This window comes from Theileria annulata, chromosome 1 (genome assembly GCF_000003225.4).
Source record: "Theileria annulata chromosome 1, complete sequence, *** SEQUENCING IN PROGRESS ***".
Taxonomy (NCBI): Eukaryota; Apicomplexa; class Aconoidasida; order Piroplasmida; family Theileriidae; genus Theileria; species Theileria annulata.
In genome coordinates, this window is record NC_011129.2 from 447,043 (window position 1) to 469,199 (window position 22,157).

Below are 22,157 nucleotides of genomic sequence, written 5' to 3' on the forward strand. Positions count from 1 at the left end.
ACTACTTTAGTAGTAAAAGGAGTTTTACTATATTACAGAAATATTAATTAAAATCACGGTATCCATCAGAACAAACATTAAACTTTATCATAATAAAAAATCAGGGTTCAATTGGTAGTATCCATATAAATACCACATTCCATCCGTGGGCCAATGATCAGGATCATGACTTTTATATTCTATAATGTATCCTTCACTGTAAAATGCAAGGAATATCATAAATAGCGCTCCTATGTATTGGGGTATTAATACATAGTCCCCTCCATTATTACCTATGACACCTGGAAATCCTATAGCAAGTAATATTTCATGACACATATAAAATATAATGGATAGTGCAGTGGACATTTTAGGTTGATTAATGATGGATCTAGCAAGTGAAGAATCTCTGTAATGAAGTGAATATATAAAAACAACTGCTAGAGTGATCTTGATAACCATAAGCAGATCAAAAGCATGCCAGAATCGACCGTCTTTATCCGGCATCCAATCTACTGTAGGTTTTTTCCATCCACACATTGGAGACTGAGGATCACCAAATCCAGCAGTTCTTCTCAGCATGGCAACAATCACGGGTGGAAAGAATGTAGCAATGAGGAGAACCATTTCAATCTTATCAACTAGATAAAATGGTACAATCATACCGGGCGCAATACCAGGATATATAGCATAAACAAGACCCATACCAACAATTACCATTAAAGCGGGAGAGATAACTTCTGAACTAAAACCTCCAGAGAATCCAAATGCATAAATATGCCACCACTTCTTTTCCTGACCATTACTACATTTGTAGGCCCATGTCCAAACCACAGCTGCCACAAATGATATTATTATTGCTACCCCAATGTCCACACAGACTACAATGAAGTCGCTATTCCATTTCCTCCGATTGCCAAACATGAGAGTTGTGAGATAATGCATGAATGACGTTACAATTGGAAATGAGTTTTCACCAGCAATATAGACAGGTATATAATTAAAGTCAACAGAATAAACCAAGGTCATATTAATTCCAAATACAACTCCAGATATTGCGATCACAAAATAAAATGTAGTTAGATGGCCCTGATCACCACCAAAAACGTATACATAGAGAAGTATTACATACGTTAGAAAATTTAACCACTGACAGACAATTGAAGGAACTACTATCCAGTAGAACTTTTCAGGACATACAGCATCGGTATATAGTTTCTGAAGTGCTTCGAATGCAGTTGTAACTTGGCCAAAGTTACCACCTTTACTAGCCTTATCATCATTTTTCACTTTGTAGTATTCTCGTTCAACAGCTTCATACTTGTCTTTGACGGCATTGGCCTTCTCAACAACTTCGGTACCACTAGCACTTTTAAGATCTCCGAGTAACTGTTTAAGACCCTTACCACTATCATTACTTGCGGCCTCTTTCAGTTTGTTGACAAGAGCTTGAGCATGATCATCATTTAGTTCACTGGCTAGTGTACTGGCTTGAGTATTGAGGTTGCCAGCCTTTCCTCGGAGCCCATCACTATCATTTCCACCAGCTGCATTTTTAAGGTTTTGGGGGTAAAACCCGAGTTTCTGAATTAGGTCCATTAGGTTTCCCAATAGCATACTGGGGAGACACCAGAGTTCAAGTGCACTTGCCATTCTTCTAACAAATACACTGAAGAGATTCTCGGGTAATCTAAATCTAATGAGTGCGTATGGTGCTGAACTATATGCAAGTCGAATATTAAGCATCATAGCAAGTCCAGCAAGAATATAGGCAGTTATAAGTAATCCACATTTATCGACGCCAAGAGAAGCCTGACGATCACAGTAAGGACACTTTGCCATTTATTGCGATAACCAATTAACTGGTGGTATTCTATAATCCCGTAGGGATACCAACGGGTAGTTCTATATTACAGAAATATTAATTAAAATCACGGTATCCATGAGAACAAACATTAACGTTATGATATTTATACTATATATACTTACTATATTATAATTGTTTAACAGTTTGTATATTTAAAATATCGAGACCGATTTCTATTGCTTTTGAAGTCATTTTAACCAACTTATAAGAAAGTGAATTTACCTTATCATCCACAATTACAGGAGTTTTTTCGTAAAACTGGTTAAAGCCTTTTGACAAATTTGTGAGATATTTACACACCCTGTGAGGCTCTCTCATTGATATGGAAGCAGCTATCATATTCTCAAATCCTAACAACAACATTCCCAATTTACGTTCGTACTCATTTCGGAACTCTAAAAATACATGTTATAGTTTATTTATACCATTGGAAGGAATTTGAGGTAATGATTCACAACGCTCAAGAATAGATTTACTACGAACATATGAATAAAGAATTGCGATTAGTAAGTTATATCCCTGATTCATTAAACGTTCTATAGAAAAATTGTAACCCGATTTCGGTTCCACACTTAAATCACTAAATAATATAGATCCAACACCTAAAAACAAAATATTAATATATATAAATTAGGTATAAAAATACCTATTTTTCTGGCCGCAATAGGATGCTTAAGTCGTAAATAATCACCCCGCTTAACAAATTTCTCAGTTACTAGTTCAACAACTTGCTTAGTGATGTCCTTAATAGTACAGGTATTTCCAGTTCTAGACCGGATCTTCCCAGTACCTTCAAGTCCTATCTGCCCAAATCCAACGTGTTCCATCTTACACGTCTTCAAAATATTCAATTTTTTCGCAATTTTATACAGCTGAACGTATATTATAGTATATAACTGAGTTTACTATATATTTACATTAAATATAAAATAAACCTTTTGAAAATGAGACTTTTGATTATTTTCAGTAACATAAATAATCCTGTCAGGCTTGTTCCAACCAATTCTATGCGATAAAGCTCCTAAATCCGTAGCCATGTATGTCAAACTTCCTTCCCTAGTCCTCAACACAGTTTTATCCTCCTTTTTAACCTCAACGTTATCTGAATTATCAGGTTTATTATGCTGTTTTGAGGATTTGGAAATAGTATAAACGACTTCTTTGTCATTTTGATCAACCTTTTTTTCCTTTATTAACTCTTCAATAAGCCTATTTGTTACATTCTTGTATAAACTTTCAGGAATATTTTTGAGACCCTTTATATAATAATAGTCGAGAATGTCATTATACTGTACAAGAGATATATGATTAACATTTTCCCACTGTGGATTTGCGAAACTCTTTTCATTTTGGAGCAAATAAGTTTCAATTTTAGCTCTCCGTGCGAACTCTTGGTCTGAAGAGAACTTCTCAAAGGCGAGTTTGTAGTAGTCGTCAATAGTATCGACTACGAGTCCGTAGGCGAATAAAGGAAATGAAAGGGTTAAATTCTTGGTGTTGTACTCGTAGCTGTACTCGAGGGGAGAGAACCCAATTTGTTGGTATCGAAATAATTCCCTCATAAAGGAACGGTTACAAGTCGCTGGGTTCAGCGCTTCCATTGCCCTGGTGTCATATTCAATAATATAACGCATTATTATCCCACTTTGAAGTCCGAAATCACCCACATGGTTTCGACGAATCACTTTACTGCCTAAAATGAAATTAAGCACAGCTCATAGCTAAGTTTTAACTTTATCAAGTGTAAAATAAATATAACCTGAAAAATCTAGAAGATTAGAAATAGCTTGCCCTAATCCTAGTGACCTTATGTGACCCATATGTAAGTTTTTGCCTACGTTTGGGCTAAAGTAGTCGACTAGAACAGTTTCATCGGTCAGCTTCCCAACGTTCAACCGGTCACTTTCTGACATTACATTCAGTTGATCTATGATGTATTGATCTCTGAGTTTAATGTTTAATGTGTCATGTGTTATCTTGCATCCTCCCACTGTACTTAATTCTTTCTTAATCTCGTATGATAATCTACAAAACAATATTATATAAAGAAATTATGTTATTTGAATAAAGGGAATAATGGAATCCACCTTTAAAACTGTAAATCTACAATTTCCCCAGCGATTATATATATTATAGTTCAAAATATTTGTATGTAATATACCTTTCATTAGTTTTGTCAAGATTAAGGTTAAGAATGTCGGAGATGGTTCTGGCGATTTTAGTGTGTAAATCAAACTCTCCATCTTCATCGGATACAAAAACCTAAATAAAAATTTTCCACTAAATTTATTAAATAAATTTTGTACATAAGATTAATATTGTAAAAACTAAGCAAATTGGCATGGAAGATCACTTACTAATGGTCGTTTACATTTATCAAGTATATTTTTAGATTGCAAATCGCATACTTTCAGTATCCCTCTTTTTACCTATAATAAAACACTATATTCAGAACTATAATATACATAAAATAATAGTAACGATGGATAGAAAATTACGATATTTTCCAAATTGGTGAACTGTAGTGAACTGTTAACATTTCCATTGAATGCATTACAAAAATTGATAAATACTATAAATATTATACATATCATAAAAATAAAAACTATATTATTTGTGTTTGTATAGGAAAATGTGTATAATGTTGGGAATTAGGCCAACTGCTTGTAATGGCCATCATTCCAGAATCCAAGTACGTTTGCTTCAAATAACGACATTCTTATCCCAAATAATTTCTAAAATAAAATTATAATCAATCATTTTAATAAAATATTGAAAACAGTAAATAGTTCGAAAAAGTACCAGGAGATGAGTTTGATTTGGCGTTAGTGGCTTATCCTTTTCACATAGTGTAAAATCGCCCATTAGTATAATTTTACCCATATTTAGTGCTGTTGGCATCCCTAGTTGTCGAAACTGAGGCTCCATACTGCCTGGAATCTCATCAAACTCTTTTCCATCAACCTAAAAACATTTAAGTTACGTTTTAATTTATTAAATTTTAGCAAAATAAAAAATGTACCTTGAGTACAATTGTATCAGTAGCTATATTACCGGCTTTAGAAAAATCTCTAACTTTATATTCCTTCACCTTCTTAATTACCACCTCTGGGTCCTCACTAGTTATTAAAACAGCCGTTTCTCCATTTATATTCTACGTCAAACATTTAAATAAATATTACAATATATTAGTATTTTCTAAAGAATTAAATAAAATTGTTACCTTTGAAATTTTGTGTATGTTGTCATGTATTTCGTCTTCAGGTTTTGTACCAAATGCTATACGCATTACCTTATTTTTGCCATAAAACACTCTAAATCCAATTATTATAAAATAATTTAAATATAACAATATGTAGTTATAGTAAATATGATAACAGGACAGTACCTCCCGGGAAGTAATAAGGATCTAAGTGTTTTGAGAGGTGAGTTCCTCTGATTGTTTAAAGAGATTAAATATACAAAAGTTGAGTTATCATTTTTTTTAATAAAATTTTCCAATGTTTCTCTTATATTTTCAACTAATTTTATCTTCTTTTTACCATCCTTCTTACAAATTGATGTATGAAGAGGATTCCTTCGCTTCGATATAGCCATTGGATTATTTAAACCACAAATTTATGTTAATTAAAATAAATTAAAATAAAATAAATTAAAAAATAATTATAATTAAATTATTTTAGAGATATATTACAAAATTAAAAAATACCGTTAGCATTGCCCGATAGTCATAACATATCAATTTATAATATATTTAAATATAATTGTAGTATAATTATTATATAATAATAAATTAAATAATATTTGTCATGCATATTTTAATAGAAGGAAATTAATAGGATCCTGTGAGAAGTGGGAATGTACAACTTTCTAAATGAGTTCGACTGGTATTTCTATAGGAACTTAGCAAATAGCAGATTTATCTGTGGAAGGACCGGAGCTCTACAGAGCTATGGTTCATCTAATTTGTTTATCGTTTTGGGGCTACTTCTTGTGTTCTTTCGACTGTTTCTCCTACTCTCAGAATACAAGTCAATTTGGCACATCGCAAAGCAACTCCAAGCGAACCCAAAGGCCATACATTTGAGCGGAATGGCTGAATACACATCGGAAATTTTAAATTTATACTTTATGCACTTTAGACAAATTTTAAAATTTAAAAGAAAATTTAAATCGGTTCCAATTCCCAGAATACATATGCCACTTTCACTTAATTCCAATTCAGTTAAACTGATATCTGCCACAGAAAACTCAGCTAGTAGTCCAAAAAAATCTAAAACAGAGAAAAACACCGAGGATGAAGATTATTCAATAAATTTTAGCTTCGATTGCACCAAGACTACGTTTGTGAGTGCCCACTGGGGAGTTCCAGTTGACATTGTTTGCTCTGCTATTGTTCCAAGGATTCCCAAGAAGGACACTTTCGGACTCTCCATTCTCAACGACACAGTCCTAAACAAGGCAAAAAAAATGCTTAGAAGACTTTTAATACCCTTCTATAACGAACAATGCGAGTTGTTACTAGATCAGCCTGTAGACGTTTTCGACTCTTACAAGGTTTCTGGAGACATCTCATTGCTCTGTAACGAGGAGAATTTTTGTTCATCTGACCCAATTTGCTTCAATTCAGGAAGTAAAATTGAGTGCTCAATTAAACCATGGAAAAAGGTACTTTCTACTTTAGATATATACCTGTATACCTAGTTTGTATATATATACAGTGTTGTATATTTGTTTTAGTTTGTAGAAGTTGATGGTAAGCTCATTCCTATATGGAAATGCTTAACATCTCATGAAGAGTTGTTTCAGAACCGGGTTCCTTTGGTTATTGTCCTATACACTCCAAGGACTCAGGAACCTAGAGTTTTTGCTGAGGGTGATGTCGAAAGTCATCAGGTACTATAATTACTCACTTATATAGGAATAAAATTATAAATACGACAACTTATTTATGTTTAGGGGTATGCTGAGATAACTATAGTCAGGTTCAAGAAACCCACTGATTTGATAATTCCATTTGTTAAGAGCCCTAAGATATCCCCCAAGGTGGTAAAGCAGGTGGTTTTCTGCGGCGAATACATTAGTCCGCAGGAACCCAGAGATATGTTCGGCATGGGTGACGTCAAGGACAAGGAGTGTCTTATTTGCATTGCAAATGACATGGACACTGTTCTTTTACCTTGTGGCCACGGGTCCTTTTGTTCCCGGTGCCTTTACAGTCTCCGCAACGACAAGTGCCCAGTATGCCGCAGGAACTTTTATTCATACGTCAAGTTCCCTCTTAAGGCCCGCGCTTAATTTTATACAAAATCCATATAGGTATATTTTATATAGACTTGTCATTTTAAGTATTTAACATTTATAATATAGTAAGTATATATAGTATAAATACTATGATAGTTTAATGTTTGTTCTGATGGATAATGTGATTTTAAGTAATATTTGTAATATAGTAATAACACCCACGAACTGGAATACCTCTGGTAATAGTCATCCAATATAACACTAAGGTTCCAACTGGAATAGTCCTTATACTATAACTAAATCGCAACAATGTCTGAAGATTTGAAGAAGTCAGCCTATATTTTTGCTGGTCTTGGTATGATGCTTAATATTCGTCTGGCATATAGTTCAGCACCATATGCACTTATTAGATTTAGGTTACCAGAGAATCTATTCAGTGTATTTGTTAGGAGGATGGCAAGTGCACTTGAGCTTTGGTGTCTTCCAGGTTTCGTCATTGTTAACTTAATGGACCAGCTCCGAATACATGCTTATAGTGGTAAAACTGAAAAAGATTGGGGTTATAATTGGCAATCTATAATTGTTCAGTGGTTGAATTGCTTAACATTTGTAATTCTACTCTATGCATATCGTGGCGGTGGTGATACTGGTCATCTAACTGGTTATTACTTTGTCATTGCAGTTTCTGGATTTGTGTTCGGTTTAAGTAATCCATTGGTTTACGCTGTGGACTGGCAGTATATACCTGTCTATATGGCTGGTGAAAACTCGTTTCCCATGGTCACGTCACTAATACACTACATCACTACACTCATTTTTGGTAATCGAAGGAAGTGGAATTCTGACTTCCTAATAGTAATGATTGACATATCGGTAGCAATAATAATCTCCTTCGTAGGAGCTATTCTATGGACAGTCGCATTCTACGACTATACGCCACCACCGGGCGGTACTGTAAATCCTTACTGGCAAATAGTTTCACCCATTGCAATGGTGATTGTTGGTATGGGTCTCGTATATGCTATTTATCCTGGTATTGCACCTGGAATGATTGTACCATTCTATCTCATTGACAAGATTGAAATGGTTCTTCTGATAGCAACAGCTGTTCCACCTGTAATTGTTGCCATCCTCAGGGAGCATGCAAAGCCTTGGTCTCCTCAACATTACGTATGGCATGGACAAAATAATTCTAAGAATGGTTTCTATGGCTGGACCACGTACGAAGGTCTAGGACCCACACACGGAGCAGGACAAACTTGCTCTGATCACGTTGATGTTTACGGTTGGATCTGGCACTTCTTTGATATCTTGATTCCTCTCAAGATCGCACTCGCTATCATCTTTATATATTCTCTTCATTATAGAGATTCCAAAATATCTAGATCTATTGTTAACCAACCCAAAATGTCTACTGCATTATCTATTGTATTTTATATGTGTCATGAAATATTACTTGCATTGGGATTTCCAGGTATCATTGGTAATAATGGAGCCACATATGTTGTTCTTCCAGCACAGTATGTTGGTGCATTTCTTATGGTCTTCTTAGCCTTTTATTCAGAGGGTTACATTATAGAGTATAAGAGTCATGATCCTGATCATTGGCCCACGGATGGAATGTGGTATATATATGGATACTAACAATTGAACCCTGATTTTTTTATTATGATAAAGTTTGATGTTTGTTCTGATGGATATTGTGATTTTAAGTAATATTTCTGTAATATAGTAATAACAACACCTGGAATAGTTCAGTCACTATATAAATCTAAACAATGGGTTTTGGTGACGAACCAGTTAAGTGTGCAGCATATACTTTTGCTGGACTGTCTATGATGCTTAACATTAGGCTTGCATACAGTTCTGCTCCATATGCGCTCATTAGATTTAAACTGCCTGAGAATTTATTTGGTGTATTCGTCAGGACAATTGCTGGTGCTCTGGAACTCTGGTGTCTTCCTAGTATGACACTTGGTAATATAATGGATTTTGTTAGAAAACAAATGAAATTCGGCAGTTCAGAGAAGAATACCATGGATTCTATTGTTTGTTACTCATCAATTGTTTGTATGTGGTCTGACTTCATAACCTATGTCATATTGTTGTTTGTATATTTGAGTGGTGGTGATCAAGGTCGTTTAACGGCTTATTATTGGGTCATTTCAGTCTCTGGATTCATTTTCGGCATTAACATGGTACTGCTATATGCTATGGAGTTTCAGTATTTCCCATACTATCTTGCTGGTGAAAACTCATTTCCAGCTGTGACCTCAATTATACACTATCTGGCAACACTCATGTTTGGTAATAGAAGGAAATATGATTCGGATTTCCTAATAGTCCACATTGACATTTGGGTAGCAATCCTAATCTCATTCACTACAGCTTTACTGTGGACCTATGCCTATTACAGAGATAAGGAAGCTATGGATAAATTTCCATCAGATCCAAATCAGAGAATTTGCCAAATACTCAAAGTCGAACCTAATTCTGCTCCAGCTACTGAGCTGACATACTCTATAGGACAAAACTTTGATGATAGCCATGCAGGTGGTTGTGGCCGTAAGAAGTCTTATGGTTACTGGTTACACTTAGTACCTCCAAGTCTTATGGTCCTCGTTGGTATGGGTCTAATATATACTATCTATCCGGCTATTGCACCAGGTATGACTGTGCCATTCTATCTCATTGATAAGGTAGATATTGTGATACAAATCCTAACTGCTGTTCCACCTGTAATCATCAAAATACTACCACTCATAGATCCAACACTTAATCCATTTGTAAATATGGGTACCTGGGGACACTATCACAAAAAACAGTGTAAAAAAGGTGATGAAACTAAGCCACCTTATCCAGAATGCAATTGTCCAGCAGGTGATCCTACCATATACACTACAGCCAAACTCAAAGTCGAAGAATCTGGTAATAATATCACCAAAGCTATCCTCCAGCTCAGTGGTAATAGTGGTACTAGTGCTACTCTAGAGTATACTCCAGATACTCGAATCACTCTTAGAGACAGCGGTAGTGTCACTGTCAAATTCAATCTTGAACAGACTAACATCGCAATAACTCCAAGTAGTGGCAGTACTGATCTTAGGGCCACTGCCACACTCACTACCACCGCTTCCAAATCCATAAGTAATCTCACTAATCTCAAAGGTGATACTGGCGAAGATCTAACTCTCTCTGGACAACTCAGTAGCAATGAACTGACTCTTACCAAAAATGGCGAAGCTATCACCACCGATAATAACAATACTCTCAAAACAGGTGACACTATCAAACTCGAAGGAACCCTCACTGGTACTACCATCGAGGCTTCTGGTACTGTAATAATAACTAACTCTGATGGAACTCCTACAGATCAAAGTCTCACACTCAGCGGTGCTGCTGTTACTCTTAAAGGTGGTCTCACAGCAACCGGTAGCCTCAACATCGGTGGAACTAGTACTACACTCAACGGCGATGTTACTCTTGCAGCTGTCAAGTACTATGAAAAGGAATTCCACGATAAACACAAAACTACTCACTGTTGTTACTATGGTGGTAAGGTTTGGAAGTGGGAATCTAATCCACTGGTTTGGTGTTGGAATGCTTTTGATATATTTATTCCACTTCAAATCATACTTGAAATTATATTCCTATATTCACTTCATCATAGAGATTCCAAACTATCCCGTTCTATTATTAATCAACCCAAAATGTCTACATTTCTAACCATAGTATATTATATGTGTCATGAATTTATGTTAGCATTGGGATTTTCTGGTATTGGCAGTGATGACCAAGTTCTATTACCAATGCAGCTAATTGGTGCATTCCTAATGGTGTTGCCAGCATTTTATTCTAAAGGTTACGTTATTGAGTATAAACGACACGATCCAAACCATTGGCCAACCGAGGGCATGACGTCCTGGAATGCATTTTGCTACTGGCTTAAGATGTCAAGCAAAAATACAAACAAACTGCTACTAGACGTGTTTACAACTGATTTACAAGTTTTCTTTAGTTTTACACATTTATATACCCCCTTACACATTTATATTAAATAGTATATAAAAGTATGTAGGGGTATATAACTGTGTAGATAAATATTATATTACATTAAATGTGATTTAATTATGGATTTCCACTCATTTCTTAAGATCGTCATCTTCAACTTCTTCTTCACACTCATGTTCTAAAAAATTATAACGAAACTAATATAGTGTGTGGTACCTTGTATTTCTCAGTATGCTTCTTTGTATTGTAAGTTATCATTGATAAATAGCTATCGGTTTCAAAATCTATAAAATCTTCCAAATCTTCCTCAAATCCGTCTTCCATCTCATTTTCTGCATTATTCCCAGTGTCATTTCCAACATCGCCACTGCTCATGGAGTCGGCAGTACTCCCAATATTATCAATGTTAAAATTGTAAATATTCTGGAATGAATTGAAATATGTTAATTTTGACTTGATACTTTCCTTAAAAATTTTTATTTTGTTTATTAATTCACTATATTTTTTCTCCTTATAAATATAATCTACAGACTCTTTTGATGTATTATTTTTTATAGAGTGGTTGAGGGGATCTTCCAATTTTACAGTAATATTTTGAGGATCAGACTTGACAGTATCAGCTTCCAAATTTAAAGTTGAGAGTATGCATGTTCTAATCATTGTTGACAAAGTATTATCAATCAAAAGTAAAAACTCGACACTATTGTAATATAAAGATCTCTTCTTTCCAATACAGCTCAAGACCACTCCATCATCTAAACAAAATTTTAATATGAATTTATTTTGTAAATAGTGTAAAATAAATGAATTCGTATAGATAATACCTGTGACAGTAATCAATCCATTGTTCACATCACTAATGGTATTATATAATTTTAAAATGATGTTTAGGAAAATTTGTGAAATTAGGACTGAAATTTGGAGTAATAGCTGGACTTGTTCTTTATTTCTCTTCTTTATATTCTCCTTCCGCTCATTAAACTTCTTCAAGGAATCTTCCCTCAGAGTGTTGTAACTGTTAACTAAGTTCTCGTAAAAGTTACTGTCATCCAACTCTATCGTCTCTTGGGAGAGAAAGTTAAATCTCTCGGGGGTGTAAATCTCATCTTCGTCTGAGATGACTTCACAGAATGCAAAGGGCTTTGGGCCCTTGTGGATGATCTCCAAATTTATATAAATCACGTTAATTGCAGATATTATGGGTTCCAATCTCGTAAACATTTTTAGACTCAGTTCATGTTCAAATGATAACAGTTGAGATAGAAGCAAAAAGAGAATAAAACGGGCTATGGCTATTTTTTCACTCTTCACAGCGCTGGTGGTGTCAATTGGAAGTGATGAGGCCCAGTTACAGAGCAATGTTGGAATGTAATTTGAAGGCAGAAACGCCACCAAATGGCCAGAAACTATGTGAGTCAAAGTGTAAAATACCCTCTTGGTGTATCTATTATTTAACTTCAGCAGCTCTATCAATTGGACGTCAGTACTAGTTACTGAACCACTAGTACTGTTTAATTTGTCATGATTTAAACTATGGTCACCATTAATAGATTCATTTGACTCGATCAAATCATCTGAATCCTCGTTAGAGCCGAAATATTGGACAAAAAGTGAGTTTTTGACCTTCCGACCGTACAGATTTGTCTCCACCAATTTTTTGATATTTGAGTATATTCTGTTAGTCATGCTCACGTCGTAGTAGTTATTGCTACACAACTTCATGTGGTACTTGTATAGCAATAATTCCACCAGCTCCGTGGTATTCCTGCTATTATATCTGAACTGCGTTATGAATTTGAGAATCACTTTAAAAAAGTAAACATTGTCAAAATTTGCATTATTTTGTACAAAATCCTCAGACTTCACCAATTGGTTGTTTTGTTCCTGAGTAGTGTTATTCATGTCATATTCTAAAAACCCAAATATTAAACTATCAACTTCGTCTTCCATTGTTTGCGCATCACTCACAGGAATATATCTTGTCGTCAAATACTTTTCAAACACAATCCTGTCCATTAACAAATAATTAGTCCTGAAATTCAGCATCTTAAACATCCTCACGGTTACCATCTTTTCCTCCACAACTTTCCCGTCAAACGTGAAGTCCCTTAATCTAACCGGTGATTGCACAAGTTGTGACAAGTAGTGTACAACTAAAGTTCTATACAAGTACAATTCATAGTTTCTGTACTCCAGTGATAGTGCAGTGTCATCCTTAATTTCGCAGTATAAAAGCGATAAAAATAGTTTGTACAAACTCGAATCCTGAGCATAATTATCGTTCAGCTTAATAATAACTCTGACCAGTGAGTCAGAATTTCCATCAACAAAGATTCCATCATTCATCAATGTAGCCATTGATACCAACACACATGTTATTACACTACTTCTATCCACTCCACTCTTATCTAAACCAATATCTAAATAAATGAAATAGTGTAAATTACCTGTACTTGGTATAACATTGACCAAAGCGCTAATCGAAAGATTATTTTCTTGAATATGCTGAAAAAGTGAATTTAGAAACTTGTTTGCCACTTCTTTACTCAATTCATAATTTACATACGATTCCTCAATTTTATTTGTTAAACTCGTTGTCGGATATAATATCACCGTTCTCGGGATACCACTACTCTTTAGTATACTCTTATATATATTATTGATGTACTCATTTAATTCAGCTTCAAATGATAAATTACTACTATACCAGTTAAAGTTTATCCTTAAATTTTTTAATATTTCTCTTCCCACTTCATGATTTTTTAATACACTTTTCAGACTTTCAAATACGGTCTCATCCACATTATCAACACCATTCTGCTGTTCTATGATTAAATATGACTGAATTAAAATCAAAACACTATCTGGGACACCACTAATTGAGTAATATTTTGGGAAAAGATAAGTTAAAAACCTTGAAAATGAATATATTATACCTCTAGCCACCACATTACTCATCTTATCCCGTGTGTTAAACTGCTTTAGCAAGTTTGAATATATTGTAACTAGTCCATTTAAAAAACTAGAATCTTTTAAATTTTCTGTCTTTAAAGACACTTTACTATAAAAATCCAACATCATTATGTATACATTAACATCAGTTAAGGTGTTAATTTCATACTCGTTAATTTTCCAAATTAATTCATCGGAAATATGGCCATCATTATCCATTTTTACACTAATTTTACAATATAATTTAAGCAAAAACGTGGTGAAATCTTGATGAAATGAACAGAAGAATTTGTTTGTGTGAAATTCTGAAAAAAGTGGAAACAACTTCAAAATTTCCTCGTCACTAATATACAGCGGGTTATCTGATTTTATTTCAGATTTATATCCAACCAGTCCCATTACCACATCATTCATTGACACGAAACCGTTACACAGTGTTAAAATGAAATTTGTGAACAACGTGCCAAGTGAGCAAATAGACCAGAAGATATTATTAAAAAGCGATAAACATCCTAAATCAATATGTATAGCTATTATCTAGACTAATTAGTTATAAAAGTTACCCAGTGAGGGGAATTCTGAAAGACGAAATCTGTACTTAAAACAGAAAAACAAGCGAATTAAAATTACATACAAACGGCTTATAAACTGGACATCTTTTTCATAATTTTTTAGAAAATTTATAAAGAAATTAACACCTAAAACAATTTTAATAAACAATTAAGTGAATATATAGATAAATAAATGGTAGTATTGTAGGAGTTATAAAATTTTCCACAAATCAGGGAAGGAACATACGATGTTGATTAGGAATACTTTTAAGTGTATATTTAATAGCATTGTTAAGAAATAGCATCTGTTTATTAACAGGAATATTAGCATTTTGACATTGTAAATCAACTGATAAAATACATTTTAACCATTTTTTTTGCAAAATCTCGAATTTACCCAAATTCTCCACCAAATCATCCTCGAATCCTGACGGATCACTACTTCTTACATTGTTAGTAGAGTTTCCCCTTAAATTAGGACGTTTAAGAACGATTTGTTGAGGGACGTTGGAATTTTTAAGATCTTGACCTGCTGAATCAGAATACGAGCGAGTTCGAACTCCCATAATAACATCATTATTATACAAATTTATCCCAATTCATGCAAAGTTAAATTATTTACATTTACTATTTTATTGTTTTTTAGATATATTATCTCCCCATCCACTTCTAACATTATTTACCTTAATATTAGTAATTTTCTTATTTTTTCCATTTTTTGTGTTTTTTAGTTTTAAATTATTTTAAAAATAAAGATTTTCAAAAATGTGTAATTATTTAATTAGACAATTTGTTCATAGTTAATTTTTTAAAAAAATTATGTTGGTTTAATCAACTAAACATATAAATTGTGTTTAATTCCTCATTAAAATTTAAATTAATAGAAAAACCTGCAAATGTGTAAAATCTACTATAGAATAGGGAAATGCATGGAACAGTAAAGCCCAAGGGTAGATTTGGTCGTATTTTCGACTCTTTGAGGTTTAACTGGACTCGGCGTCGTTATATATGGCGCGCTTGTTTTTTCTACAAGCTTGTCAGTTGGATTCTAATGATCGGTTTCTTTCTTACACATCACTCATAATTAATACTTATTCATCTAAATCATTAAACTACACTAATTTACTCTATTTTAGATAAATATATACAGTTAATAATATATAAACTATTAATGTGTTACAGGATTATTAATAACGACGGTGTTTTATTATTTAATAACAAAGTATTCGTTTTTTGTAAATTACAGTTGTTCTTCTCGTAGTATTAATATGATTAATCTATTCATGATTTCTATCTCTGTTACTACAGGTGACTTTAACAATCTTCACACATGTTAATATGATTATAGCTATATTATTGGTATTATCGGTATATTTGGCCAGAATGTGTAATTTGTTTTCGAATTACACAATGAGACAGTTTGTGACGACTGGGCGTTTTATGCACTTTGTGGGCTGCACTGTTAAGTGGCTTCCATGGGTATCAGCTGTCGTAATGTGGATTTGGCTGGCTATACAATTTTCCAGTCTAATTTGGGTTTTCGTTAACCCAAAACAGTGGTGTGATCATCGTTTTGATGAATCGGCTGTCAACGCCGTTAGAAACTGCAGACTCATTTTAAATAAAAATACGCGTACCACTAATACTATATACTTATTTATTTGATAGTATATATAATGGTAAAATGATGTGTAGCTTGTCAAATTGTGTTTGAGAATGTAACGCCGAAGGAGATAAGGAACTGTAATCATCCAGAGTACTTGATAACTAGGAAAATGGTACTTCTCGCACTAAAAGATCCATCATCAAAGTGTTCAGTAGAAGATATTACTGTCTGCAATGCTTATAGAGATGCCATCACTAAAGACGGTACTATTGCTTTCTAATATTTATTCAACTAGATAATGCTTATTTAGCTAATTATACGTTCCAATAAAGAGGAAATGGGAATTTTATCATAATTTTAAACGGTTATACTCATATGTTATATGATGTGTATAGATTTTGACTTTGATGAGCCTGGATTGGCAGGTTGTTATGGACAAATCCCTCCTGATATGAGCAGTTTTATCGACGAAAAGAACTCTAGTGATCTCTACAAGTACATTTTACTCTTCAACATTTTTTGGTCCGTCATGTTCGTACTGATCGTGTGCATCTTCTATTTCATAAAAAGCGTCACCAAGTTCGACGCCATCATCTACCAGCCCAAAGACCCCTCGGATAACATCATCATCAAAATAATCAGACCATTCACTCCATGGACCAAATAATCACACATAATTCAATTAAACAATTCACACAATAATATTTTAAAATGATTTTCCCAATATTTAACTATTTAAATTTTTGATGTTTTTGTAAAATATTTCGAAAATCCTAATAGGTTTTATACTTTAATATATAATAAATGGATAACAAAATTAATATTTTAATAATTTAAAATATGGATAATCAAGTTAAAAAGAGAAAAACACGATTTTCTGACACTCCAAACCCAGGTACTTTACCTTAATCATATTCCCCTTAATTTTACGATTTTGGATGTTAATTATTTTTTAAAAAATTTTATAAATAGTTATATTACTTAGATATTGATAAAACTTTCAGATTCCGATGATTCCAATACCGTTAACAATAATTTCAACAATTTAAACGTGAATAATGAGAAGGATTCCTTGATTCCTGAACAAAAACATGATAAAAGTAGTGATTTGGAGAGTAATGTGAATAAATGGACAGGCCTGCCATTCAGTCAACACTATTACGATGTGCTGGAGGGGAGAAAGAAGTTACCCGCGTGGACTGCGCGGAAGAACTTTGTAAAGCTTGTGAAGAGGAACCAGGTTCTGGTTCTGGTGGGTGAGACAGGTAGTGGGAAAACAACACAGATGACGCAATTTGCACTAGAGGCTGGGCTTTCCGGTTTGAGGCCAATCGCAATTACCCAGCCGCGCCGAGTGGCTGCAATGTCAGTTGCTACTAGAGTAGCTGAGGAAATGGACGTTGAACTGGGCGCGACAGTGGGATATACAATCAGATTTGAGGACAAATCCTCAGAAAAGACTATGCTAAGGTTTATGACCGACGGAATGCTCCTGAAGGAAATTACGACCGACAAAATGCTATCACACTATGGAATGGTCATCGTATCATTTACACTAATTATTCATATTTAGATCTTATTTTAACTTTATTTAATTATTTCATATTAATTATAAAATTACTATAATTTGTATAGTTAGATGAGGCACATGAGAGAACGATAGCTACGGATGTGTTATTTGGTCTGCTTAAGGATTTGATAAAACAGAGGAGTGAGTTGAAGCTGGTGATAATGTCAGCTACCCTTGAGGCAAAGAAGTTCCAGGCTTATTTTGGAGGCTGTGACATCTTGAGGATTCCCGGAGCCATGCACCCGGTTGAGATATATTACACCGCTGAGCCTGAGAGGGACTACTTTGAGGCTGCGGTTCGCACTGCAGTAAACATTCACATGCAAGAGCCTGAGGGGGACATTTTGCTTTTTCTGACTGGTGAGGAGGAGATAGAGAATGCCCGAAAGGAGATTGAGACTGCACTTGCTCGTCGAAACTGTGAGCTTCCGATGACGATTCTGACGCTGTACTCATCGCTTCCGCCTGCGCAACAGCAACGAGTTTTTGAACCCGTTTACGGACGAAAGTGTGTTATCGCAACTAATATAGCTGAAACATCAATTACTATTGACGGGATAGTCTATGTTATAGATCCCGGCTTCAGTAAGCAGAAGGTTTATAACCCTAGAGGAAGGATAGATTCTCTTTTAGTCTCACCAATTTCTAAGGCATCTGCTCAGCAGAGAGCGGGAAGAGCAGGTCGTACGAGGCCTGGAAAGTGCTTTAGACTGTACACTGAGTCTACATTTAGCAAGGAGTTGGTGTCTGAGACATACCCTGAGATTTTGAGGTCCAACATAGCATCTGTGGTTTTGAGCCTGAAGAAAATTGGTATCGACGACTTGGTTCACTTTGATTTCATGGACCCACCAGCGCCTGAGACCATGATGAGGGCTTTGGAGGAGCTCAACTACCTCGGCGCGCTCGACGACGAAGGAGAGCTCACCTCAGTCGGCAGCCTGATGGCTGATTTCCCACTTGAGCCACAGCTCTCAAAAGTGCTCGTTCACTCCCCTGAATTTAACTCTATTTCCTCTCTGACCGCTGTCGTTTCAATGTTATCTTGCGGAAATGTGTTCGTAAGACCTAGAGAATACGCTAAAGAGGCTGACGCTGCAAAGTTACAGTATTCCGCTCAGGAAGGCGACCATATCACACTCCTGAACCTATTTAACCAGTACCAAGCAGTTGTTAACTCAAGTTCCAGTGGTTCTACCAGTTCCTCAGTTCGCAGATACTGTCAGGAAAATTACGTTAACCCAAGGTCCCTTTCAAGTGCTCTTAACATCTATCAACAACTTATCACTATCCTGACACGTATGCATTCTGTAAATAGTGTAGATATCAACAAAACTAGTGAAGGTAGAGATAAAGATGTCAGTTCTGTGGTTAAGGGGTTAGTGAAGGGATTTTTTCAGCAAGTGGCATATAAGAGTAGTAGAGGTCATTATTTATTGGTCAAGGATAACCAGGCTGTTGCCTTACATCCATCAACAACATTGCAGCACACGCCTCAGTGGGTGATTTACCACGAATTCATCTACACTTCCAAAAACTACATCAGGACAGTCACTGAGATCAAGGGCGAGTGGCTGATGGAGCTGGCGCCTCACTACTTCAACCCTTACGAAATGAATAACCAGGAGACCAAAAACGCTTTTCTCTCACTTAAACATTAATGTACCATATGTTTTTAGTATACAATTATCCTATTACTAGTTTTTAATTTCAGGAGAATGTATATTATTTTAGTGTATATACACTAAATTATTATCGTAACACTATACATGTACATAAATATGTATAATATAAATACACAATATAAATATTAATTTTCGTCTGCCCATTTTTGTGCTAATTTTGTGCATTCTAGCAAGAATTTTTCCGCTTCAGACTTGCTGTTCGTTTCCTTGACACTGTTGAGCCTCTGTTGGAGCGAGCTCTGGTCGATGAAGGAGGCGTTAGTGAAAGTTTTCAGAAGCTTTGTGATATGGTTAATTGTCCTGCCCTTTGAGGGCAATTCTATGAATAAAGACTTGTACGATACAAGGGTTGAGCCCAAGTCGCCGGAGATTTTGACGCCGACAAAATACTTCCAGGATGTGCCAAACCTTATTGGCTGAACAGCATCCACTTTTAGAATTGGGGTCTTATTAATTGGTCTATCAGTCAACTTCAGGTTATGCGTTGAGCTGATCATCTCATTTGGCAACTGTATAGTGTAAGGCTCATAATGAAGAGGCCTTAACACGTAGATTATTATTTGTCGGTTTTTACCCATACTTTGCCATATTTTCCTATCCACCAATGATGTCAAATCAACCTCAACCGACAACGAACCAACCTTCTGATCATCACAACGCAAGCTGAACTCCGGAAAATACACCAACTGGACTTCTTTCAACTTTGTCTCCTCGTAACTCGGGCTACTTTCACCGCCAGTATTATTACCACTTCCAGAAGTATAAAAATTACTGTTTGGAGGTAGTACAATGTTAAGATGGGATAGATATGGAGGAACTGGTCCAACTCTATAAAGTGATGCTGAGAAAGTGTCAAGCTGTTTAACACACTGATCTAGTGCCAGAGAGGCTTCTTTAAAGGCCTTTTCAGCCTTTTGCTTCCACTCCGGGTCATGCTCAGTGTCAGGGTGTAAAAGCATTTTCAGCTTCTTTGCGTACTTTCTGAAAGATTCCTTAGTACAGAGCTTTGGTGAAATTCCTACAGTGTAAAAAGGGTTCTTAAAACTGTTTGAAAGAGTTGGAGAACTAGTCTCAGAGATGCGATCTAGTACGTACTGTACTGAATCCCGCTTAAACTTCTTCTTCTTCTCAAACTCTGACACTGCGTCAGAACGCCTTCTAACCTCCTCCTCATATGCATTATACATGTTATTATACTTCTCCACACACATTTTAACATTTTGTTCTATCTGATCGTCTACTACATAAAACAGCGATTCCTCCTCCAATAACATATTTACACACTTTAATATACAATTTTCATCCTCCATTTGGCTACCACTACCAACATTTTCAGAACCAAAATCTGAGTTAAAATCAGAGTTAAAATTATTTGAGAGTTTGGCTAGGATCGTAGTTAGGGAATCCGTTACAGCTGCGTTCATCACACTCTTAACAATGTTAAGAAGCAGTTTCCTCATGTTATCCAACTCTCGACCCACGAAGTTGATCAAGTCAATGCAGTTTTGTAGCGAAAAAGTTTCTGAAACCGAGGCCAATTTCCGTTTCTGTCCGCTTTTAGGGTACAACTCATCTTGCAGGTGCGTTAAGTACAGTCTAAAGTCTGTTAGATAGCGCTTAAAATCTCCGTAGTTCATCTGCTCTATATTATACACTTGACTGAACAGACAGCGCAATTCCTTCAAGATCCCGTCCTTCAAAAACGATTCCATAAGTTCTGACATCTTTTCCCAGGTCCTATTACCTTCCAAACTCTCAAATTCACGCATTTTTACACAAAACTTGCGGAATATTCCCAGCATTATTAATTCATAATTCATCAGGACTCCACTCACAACTACATCTCCCTTACCATTAACGTTCTTGTTGGTATTAGTTGATGTTTTGGAGTTTTGCGAGTTAATTGTTGAGAGTAGAATAGCTGTATCAGCTACTGATGAAATCGCCTTAACAAAGGGCAAAAGTGTTGTTAATTGTGTGGATTTGGCGAAAATAGCTTCGTGGAGACTGCGATATGTATATGAAAATGAACGGCTTGCGTTATAGATCGTTTCAACTGTCCGCTTCGCCGCCAACTCATCTTCGTCAAAATCAACCAAAAAACTGCTCAAAAACTGTCTAGTCAAAGACAACTTATCAGTTGAATGTTCAACATTATAATACTCCTCCTGCTCTACACTGTTCACCCTTATTGTTTCAATACCATTCAAACCTATAACACATTACAACATCATTTCATTATCACATTGTATTTAATGATATATAACAAATTCTAAATACATCAAGTATGTAATTTGTATTATTACCTGTATTATTTGTATAAGTAGTATTATTAAGTATATTATTAGATGTTGTATTTATATTGCTAATGGTATCTGTATTAGTATCTATAGTAATGGGTGAATCTAGGGTATTATCTGTAGGCGAGTCTAAAGTTCTCTTTTTGAAGCGATTTTCAAAGAAAACTTCGGAATCCATCTGACATCATTCACTAGACAATCCAGGTAATATTCTAGTTGATTTATTTCTTTTTGCAAATTTTAAGAAAAATTTAAAAATTACTAAAATTTTAGAAAAAATTGGAAATTCGAAAATTTTAATGTTCAAATTTCAATTAAAATAACTTACACATTTATAATATCACACGATTCAAAAATAGGAACGAAACTACATGTGTTTAACCAAACTTATA

The 22,157-nt window shown here is 35.0% G+C and overlaps 10 protein-coding genes across 10 annotated transcripts, besides 41 other annotated features; 5 read left to right on the forward strand and 5 right to left on the reverse strand.

Moving 5' to 3' along the window:
- Positions 1–87: 87 nt before the first annotated feature.
- Positions 88–1,821, reverse strand: TA16895 (Tpr-related protein family member, putative; the record flags this gene model as incomplete). The annotated part of the gene is made up of 1 exon (XM_948657.1): positions 88–1,821. One exon carries the CDS (start codon positions 1,819–1,821, stop codon positions 88–90), a length of 1,734 nt encoding a protein of 577 aa, XP_953750.1.
- Positions 181–249: a sequence feature (11 probable transmembrane helices predicted for TA16895 by TMHMM2.0 at aa 20-39, 221-243, 253-275, 282-304, 319-341, 353-375, 379-401, 406-428, 453-475, 496-515 and 525-547).
- Positions 277–336: a sequence feature (11 probable transmembrane helices predicted for TA16895 by TMHMM2.0 at aa 20-39, 221-243, 253-275, 282-304, 319-341, 353-375, 379-401, 406-428, 453-475, 496-515 and 525-547).
- Positions 397–465: a sequence feature (11 probable transmembrane helices predicted for TA16895 by TMHMM2.0 at aa 20-39, 221-243, 253-275, 282-304, 319-341, 353-375, 379-401, 406-428, 453-475, 496-515 and 525-547).
- Positions 538–606: a sequence feature (11 probable transmembrane helices predicted for TA16895 by TMHMM2.0 at aa 20-39, 221-243, 253-275, 282-304, 319-341, 353-375, 379-401, 406-428, 453-475, 496-515 and 525-547).
- Positions 619–687: a sequence feature (11 probable transmembrane helices predicted for TA16895 by TMHMM2.0 at aa 20-39, 221-243, 253-275, 282-304, 319-341, 353-375, 379-401, 406-428, 453-475, 496-515 and 525-547).
- Positions 697–765: a sequence feature (11 probable transmembrane helices predicted for TA16895 by TMHMM2.0 at aa 20-39, 221-243, 253-275, 282-304, 319-341, 353-375, 379-401, 406-428, 453-475, 496-515 and 525-547).
- Positions 799–867: a sequence feature (11 probable transmembrane helices predicted for TA16895 by TMHMM2.0 at aa 20-39, 221-243, 253-275, 282-304, 319-341, 353-375, 379-401, 406-428, 453-475, 496-515 and 525-547).
- Positions 910–978: a sequence feature (11 probable transmembrane helices predicted for TA16895 by TMHMM2.0 at aa 20-39, 221-243, 253-275, 282-304, 319-341, 353-375, 379-401, 406-428, 453-475, 496-515 and 525-547).
- Positions 997–1,065: a sequence feature (11 probable transmembrane helices predicted for TA16895 by TMHMM2.0 at aa 20-39, 221-243, 253-275, 282-304, 319-341, 353-375, 379-401, 406-428, 453-475, 496-515 and 525-547).
- Positions 1,093–1,161: a sequence feature (11 probable transmembrane helices predicted for TA16895 by TMHMM2.0 at aa 20-39, 221-243, 253-275, 282-304, 319-341, 353-375, 379-401, 406-428, 453-475, 496-515 and 525-547).
- Positions 1,699–1,821: a sequence feature (Signal anchor predicted for TA16895 by SignalP 2.0 HMM (Signal peptide probability 0.022, signal anchor probability 0.834) with cleavage site probability 0.006 between residues 41 and 42).
- Positions 1,705–1,764: a sequence feature (11 probable transmembrane helices predicted for TA16895 by TMHMM2.0 at aa 20-39, 221-243, 253-275, 282-304, 319-341, 353-375, 379-401, 406-428, 453-475, 496-515 and 525-547).
- Positions 1,822–1,972: 151 nt separating the features above from the next.
- On the reverse strand, positions 1,973–4,095 carry TA16890 (arginyl-tRNA synthetase, putative; the record flags this gene model as incomplete). The annotated part of the gene is made up of 6 exons (XM_948658.1): positions 1,973–2,241; positions 2,272–2,448; positions 2,493–2,742; positions 2,782–3,539; positions 3,606–3,858; positions 3,934–4,095. The coding sequence occupies 6 exons, from the start codon at positions 4,093–4,095 to the stop codon at positions 1,973–1,975; spliced, it is 1,869 nt and encodes a 622-aa protein (XP_953751.1).
- A 402-nt stretch (positions 4,096–4,497) lies between these two features.
- TA16885 (60S ribosomal protein L10e, putative) lies at positions 4,498–5,443 on the reverse strand (the record flags this gene model as incomplete). Its single annotated transcript, XM_948659.1, has 5 exons — positions 4,498–4,581; positions 4,649–4,810; positions 4,869–5,000; positions 5,070–5,160; positions 5,235–5,443. 5 exons carry the CDS (start codon positions 5,441–5,443, stop codon positions 4,498–4,500), a joined length of 678 nt encoding a protein of 225 aa, XP_953752.1.
- Positions 5,444–5,704: 261 nt separating this feature from the next.
- Positions 5,705–5,869: a sequence feature (Signal anchor predicted for TA16880 by SignalP 2.0 HMM (Signal peptide probability 0.002, signal anchor probability 0.903) with cleavage site probability 0.001 between residues 55 and 56).
- Positions 5,705–7,144, forward strand: TA16880 (uncharacterized protein; the record flags this gene model as incomplete). The annotated part of the gene is made up of 3 exons (XM_948660.1): positions 5,705–6,514; positions 6,587–6,742; positions 6,806–7,144. The coding sequence occupies 3 exons, from the start codon at positions 5,705–5,707 to the stop codon at positions 7,142–7,144; spliced, it is 1,305 nt and encodes a 434-aa protein (XP_953753.1).
- Positions 5,795–5,863: a sequence feature (1 probable transmembrane helix predicted for TA16880 by TMHMM2.0 at aa 31-53).
- Positions 7,145–7,399: 255 nt separating the features above from the next.
- TA16875 (Tpr-related protein family member, putative) lies at positions 7,400–8,734 on the forward strand (the record flags this gene model as incomplete). The annotated part of the gene is made up of 1 exon (XM_948661.1): positions 7,400–8,734. The coding sequence occupies one exon, from the start codon at positions 7,400–7,402 to the stop codon at positions 8,732–8,734; it is 1,335 nt and encodes a 444-aa protein (XP_953754.1).
- Positions 7,427–7,495: a sequence feature (11 probable transmembrane helices predicted for TA16875 by TMHMM2.0 at aa 10-32, 52-74, 89-111, 118-140, 155-173, 180-202, 222-244, 257-279, 328-350, 370-392 and 396-418).
- Positions 7,553–7,621: a sequence feature (11 probable transmembrane helices predicted for TA16875 by TMHMM2.0 at aa 10-32, 52-74, 89-111, 118-140, 155-173, 180-202, 222-244, 257-279, 328-350, 370-392 and 396-418).
- Positions 7,664–7,732: a sequence feature (11 probable transmembrane helices predicted for TA16875 by TMHMM2.0 at aa 10-32, 52-74, 89-111, 118-140, 155-173, 180-202, 222-244, 257-279, 328-350, 370-392 and 396-418).
- Positions 7,751–7,819: a sequence feature (11 probable transmembrane helices predicted for TA16875 by TMHMM2.0 at aa 10-32, 52-74, 89-111, 118-140, 155-173, 180-202, 222-244, 257-279, 328-350, 370-392 and 396-418).
- Positions 7,862–7,918: a sequence feature (11 probable transmembrane helices predicted for TA16875 by TMHMM2.0 at aa 10-32, 52-74, 89-111, 118-140, 155-173, 180-202, 222-244, 257-279, 328-350, 370-392 and 396-418).
- Positions 7,937–8,005: a sequence feature (11 probable transmembrane helices predicted for TA16875 by TMHMM2.0 at aa 10-32, 52-74, 89-111, 118-140, 155-173, 180-202, 222-244, 257-279, 328-350, 370-392 and 396-418).
- Positions 8,063–8,131: a sequence feature (11 probable transmembrane helices predicted for TA16875 by TMHMM2.0 at aa 10-32, 52-74, 89-111, 118-140, 155-173, 180-202, 222-244, 257-279, 328-350, 370-392 and 396-418).
- Positions 8,168–8,236: a sequence feature (11 probable transmembrane helices predicted for TA16875 by TMHMM2.0 at aa 10-32, 52-74, 89-111, 118-140, 155-173, 180-202, 222-244, 257-279, 328-350, 370-392 and 396-418).
- Positions 8,381–8,449: a sequence feature (11 probable transmembrane helices predicted for TA16875 by TMHMM2.0 at aa 10-32, 52-74, 89-111, 118-140, 155-173, 180-202, 222-244, 257-279, 328-350, 370-392 and 396-418).
- Positions 8,507–8,575: a sequence feature (11 probable transmembrane helices predicted for TA16875 by TMHMM2.0 at aa 10-32, 52-74, 89-111, 118-140, 155-173, 180-202, 222-244, 257-279, 328-350, 370-392 and 396-418).
- Positions 8,585–8,653: a sequence feature (11 probable transmembrane helices predicted for TA16875 by TMHMM2.0 at aa 10-32, 52-74, 89-111, 118-140, 155-173, 180-202, 222-244, 257-279, 328-350, 370-392 and 396-418).
- A 134-nt stretch (positions 8,735–8,868) lies between the features above and the next one.
- Positions 8,869–11,151, forward strand: TA16870 (Tpr-related protein family member, putative; the record flags this gene model as incomplete). The annotated part of the gene is made up of 1 exon (XM_948662.1): positions 8,869–11,151. The coding sequence occupies one exon, from the start codon at positions 8,869–8,871 to the stop codon at positions 11,149–11,151; it is 2,283 nt and encodes a 760-aa protein (XP_953755.1).
- Positions 9,007–9,075: a sequence feature (9 probable transmembrane helices predicted for TA16870 by TMHMM2.0 at aa 47-69, 90-112, 122-144, 151-173, 188-210, 273-295, 604-626, 647-669 and 674-693).
- Positions 9,136–9,204: a sequence feature (9 probable transmembrane helices predicted for TA16870 by TMHMM2.0 at aa 47-69, 90-112, 122-144, 151-173, 188-210, 273-295, 604-626, 647-669 and 674-693).
- Positions 9,232–9,300: a sequence feature (9 probable transmembrane helices predicted for TA16870 by TMHMM2.0 at aa 47-69, 90-112, 122-144, 151-173, 188-210, 273-295, 604-626, 647-669 and 674-693).
- Positions 9,319–9,387: a sequence feature (9 probable transmembrane helices predicted for TA16870 by TMHMM2.0 at aa 47-69, 90-112, 122-144, 151-173, 188-210, 273-295, 604-626, 647-669 and 674-693).
- Positions 9,430–9,498: a sequence feature (9 probable transmembrane helices predicted for TA16870 by TMHMM2.0 at aa 47-69, 90-112, 122-144, 151-173, 188-210, 273-295, 604-626, 647-669 and 674-693).
- Positions 9,685–9,753: a sequence feature (9 probable transmembrane helices predicted for TA16870 by TMHMM2.0 at aa 47-69, 90-112, 122-144, 151-173, 188-210, 273-295, 604-626, 647-669 and 674-693).
- Positions 10,678–10,746: a sequence feature (9 probable transmembrane helices predicted for TA16870 by TMHMM2.0 at aa 47-69, 90-112, 122-144, 151-173, 188-210, 273-295, 604-626, 647-669 and 674-693).
- Positions 10,807–10,875: a sequence feature (9 probable transmembrane helices predicted for TA16870 by TMHMM2.0 at aa 47-69, 90-112, 122-144, 151-173, 188-210, 273-295, 604-626, 647-669 and 674-693).
- Positions 10,888–10,947: a sequence feature (9 probable transmembrane helices predicted for TA16870 by TMHMM2.0 at aa 47-69, 90-112, 122-144, 151-173, 188-210, 273-295, 604-626, 647-669 and 674-693).
- Positions 11,152–11,198: 47 nt separating the features above from the next.
- On the reverse strand, positions 11,199–15,170 carry TA16865 (uncharacterized protein; the record flags this gene model as incomplete). Its single annotated transcript, XM_948663.1, has 4 exons — positions 11,199–11,279; positions 11,318–14,565; positions 14,617–14,751; positions 14,852–15,170. The coding sequence occupies 4 exons, from the start codon at positions 15,168–15,170 to the stop codon at positions 11,199–11,201; spliced, it is 3,783 nt and encodes a 1,260-aa protein (XP_953756.1).
- A 359-nt stretch (positions 15,171–15,529) lies between these two features.
- Positions 15,530–15,688: a sequence feature (Signal anchor predicted for TA16860 by SignalP 2.0 HMM (Signal peptide probability 0.000, signal anchor probability 1.000) with cleavage site probability 0.000 between residues 53 and 54).
- TA16860 (uncharacterized protein) lies at positions 15,530–16,877 on the forward strand (the record flags this gene model as incomplete). Its single annotated transcript, XM_948664.1, has 5 exons — positions 15,530–15,662; positions 15,787–15,912; positions 15,953–16,237; positions 16,300–16,473; positions 16,606–16,877. 5 exons carry the CDS (start codon positions 15,530–15,532, stop codon positions 16,875–16,877), a joined length of 990 nt encoding a protein of 329 aa, XP_953757.1.
- Positions 15,626–15,662: a sequence feature (4 probable transmembrane helices predicted for TA16860 by TMHMM2.0 at aa 33-55, 75-97, 117-139 and 274-296).
- Positions 15,787–15,818: a sequence feature (4 probable transmembrane helices predicted for TA16860 by TMHMM2.0 at aa 33-55, 75-97, 117-139 and 274-296).
- Positions 15,876–15,912: a sequence feature (4 probable transmembrane helices predicted for TA16860 by TMHMM2.0 at aa 33-55, 75-97, 117-139 and 274-296).
- Positions 15,953–15,984: a sequence feature (4 probable transmembrane helices predicted for TA16860 by TMHMM2.0 at aa 33-55, 75-97, 117-139 and 274-296).
- Positions 16,042–16,110: a sequence feature (4 probable transmembrane helices predicted for TA16860 by TMHMM2.0 at aa 33-55, 75-97, 117-139 and 274-296).
- Positions 16,707–16,775: a sequence feature (4 probable transmembrane helices predicted for TA16860 by TMHMM2.0 at aa 33-55, 75-97, 117-139 and 274-296).
- A 173-nt stretch (positions 16,878–17,050) lies between the features above and the next one.
- TA16855 (DEAD-box family helicase, putative) lies at positions 17,051–19,441 on the forward strand (the record flags this gene model as incomplete). Its single annotated transcript, XM_948665.1, has 3 exons — positions 17,051–17,105; positions 17,215–17,753; positions 17,846–19,441. 3 exons carry the CDS (start codon positions 17,051–17,053, stop codon positions 19,439–19,441), a joined length of 2,190 nt encoding a protein of 729 aa, XP_953758.1.
- Positions 19,442–19,590: 149 nt separating this feature from the next.
- Positions 19,591–21,943, reverse strand: TA16850 (uncharacterized protein; the record flags this gene model as incomplete). Its single annotated transcript, XM_948666.1, has 2 exons — positions 19,591–21,677; positions 21,772–21,943. The coding sequence occupies 2 exons, from the start codon at positions 21,941–21,943 to the stop codon at positions 19,591–19,593; spliced, it is 2,259 nt and encodes a 752-aa protein (XP_953759.1).
- Between the last annotated feature and the right edge of the window lie 214 nt (positions 21,944–22,157).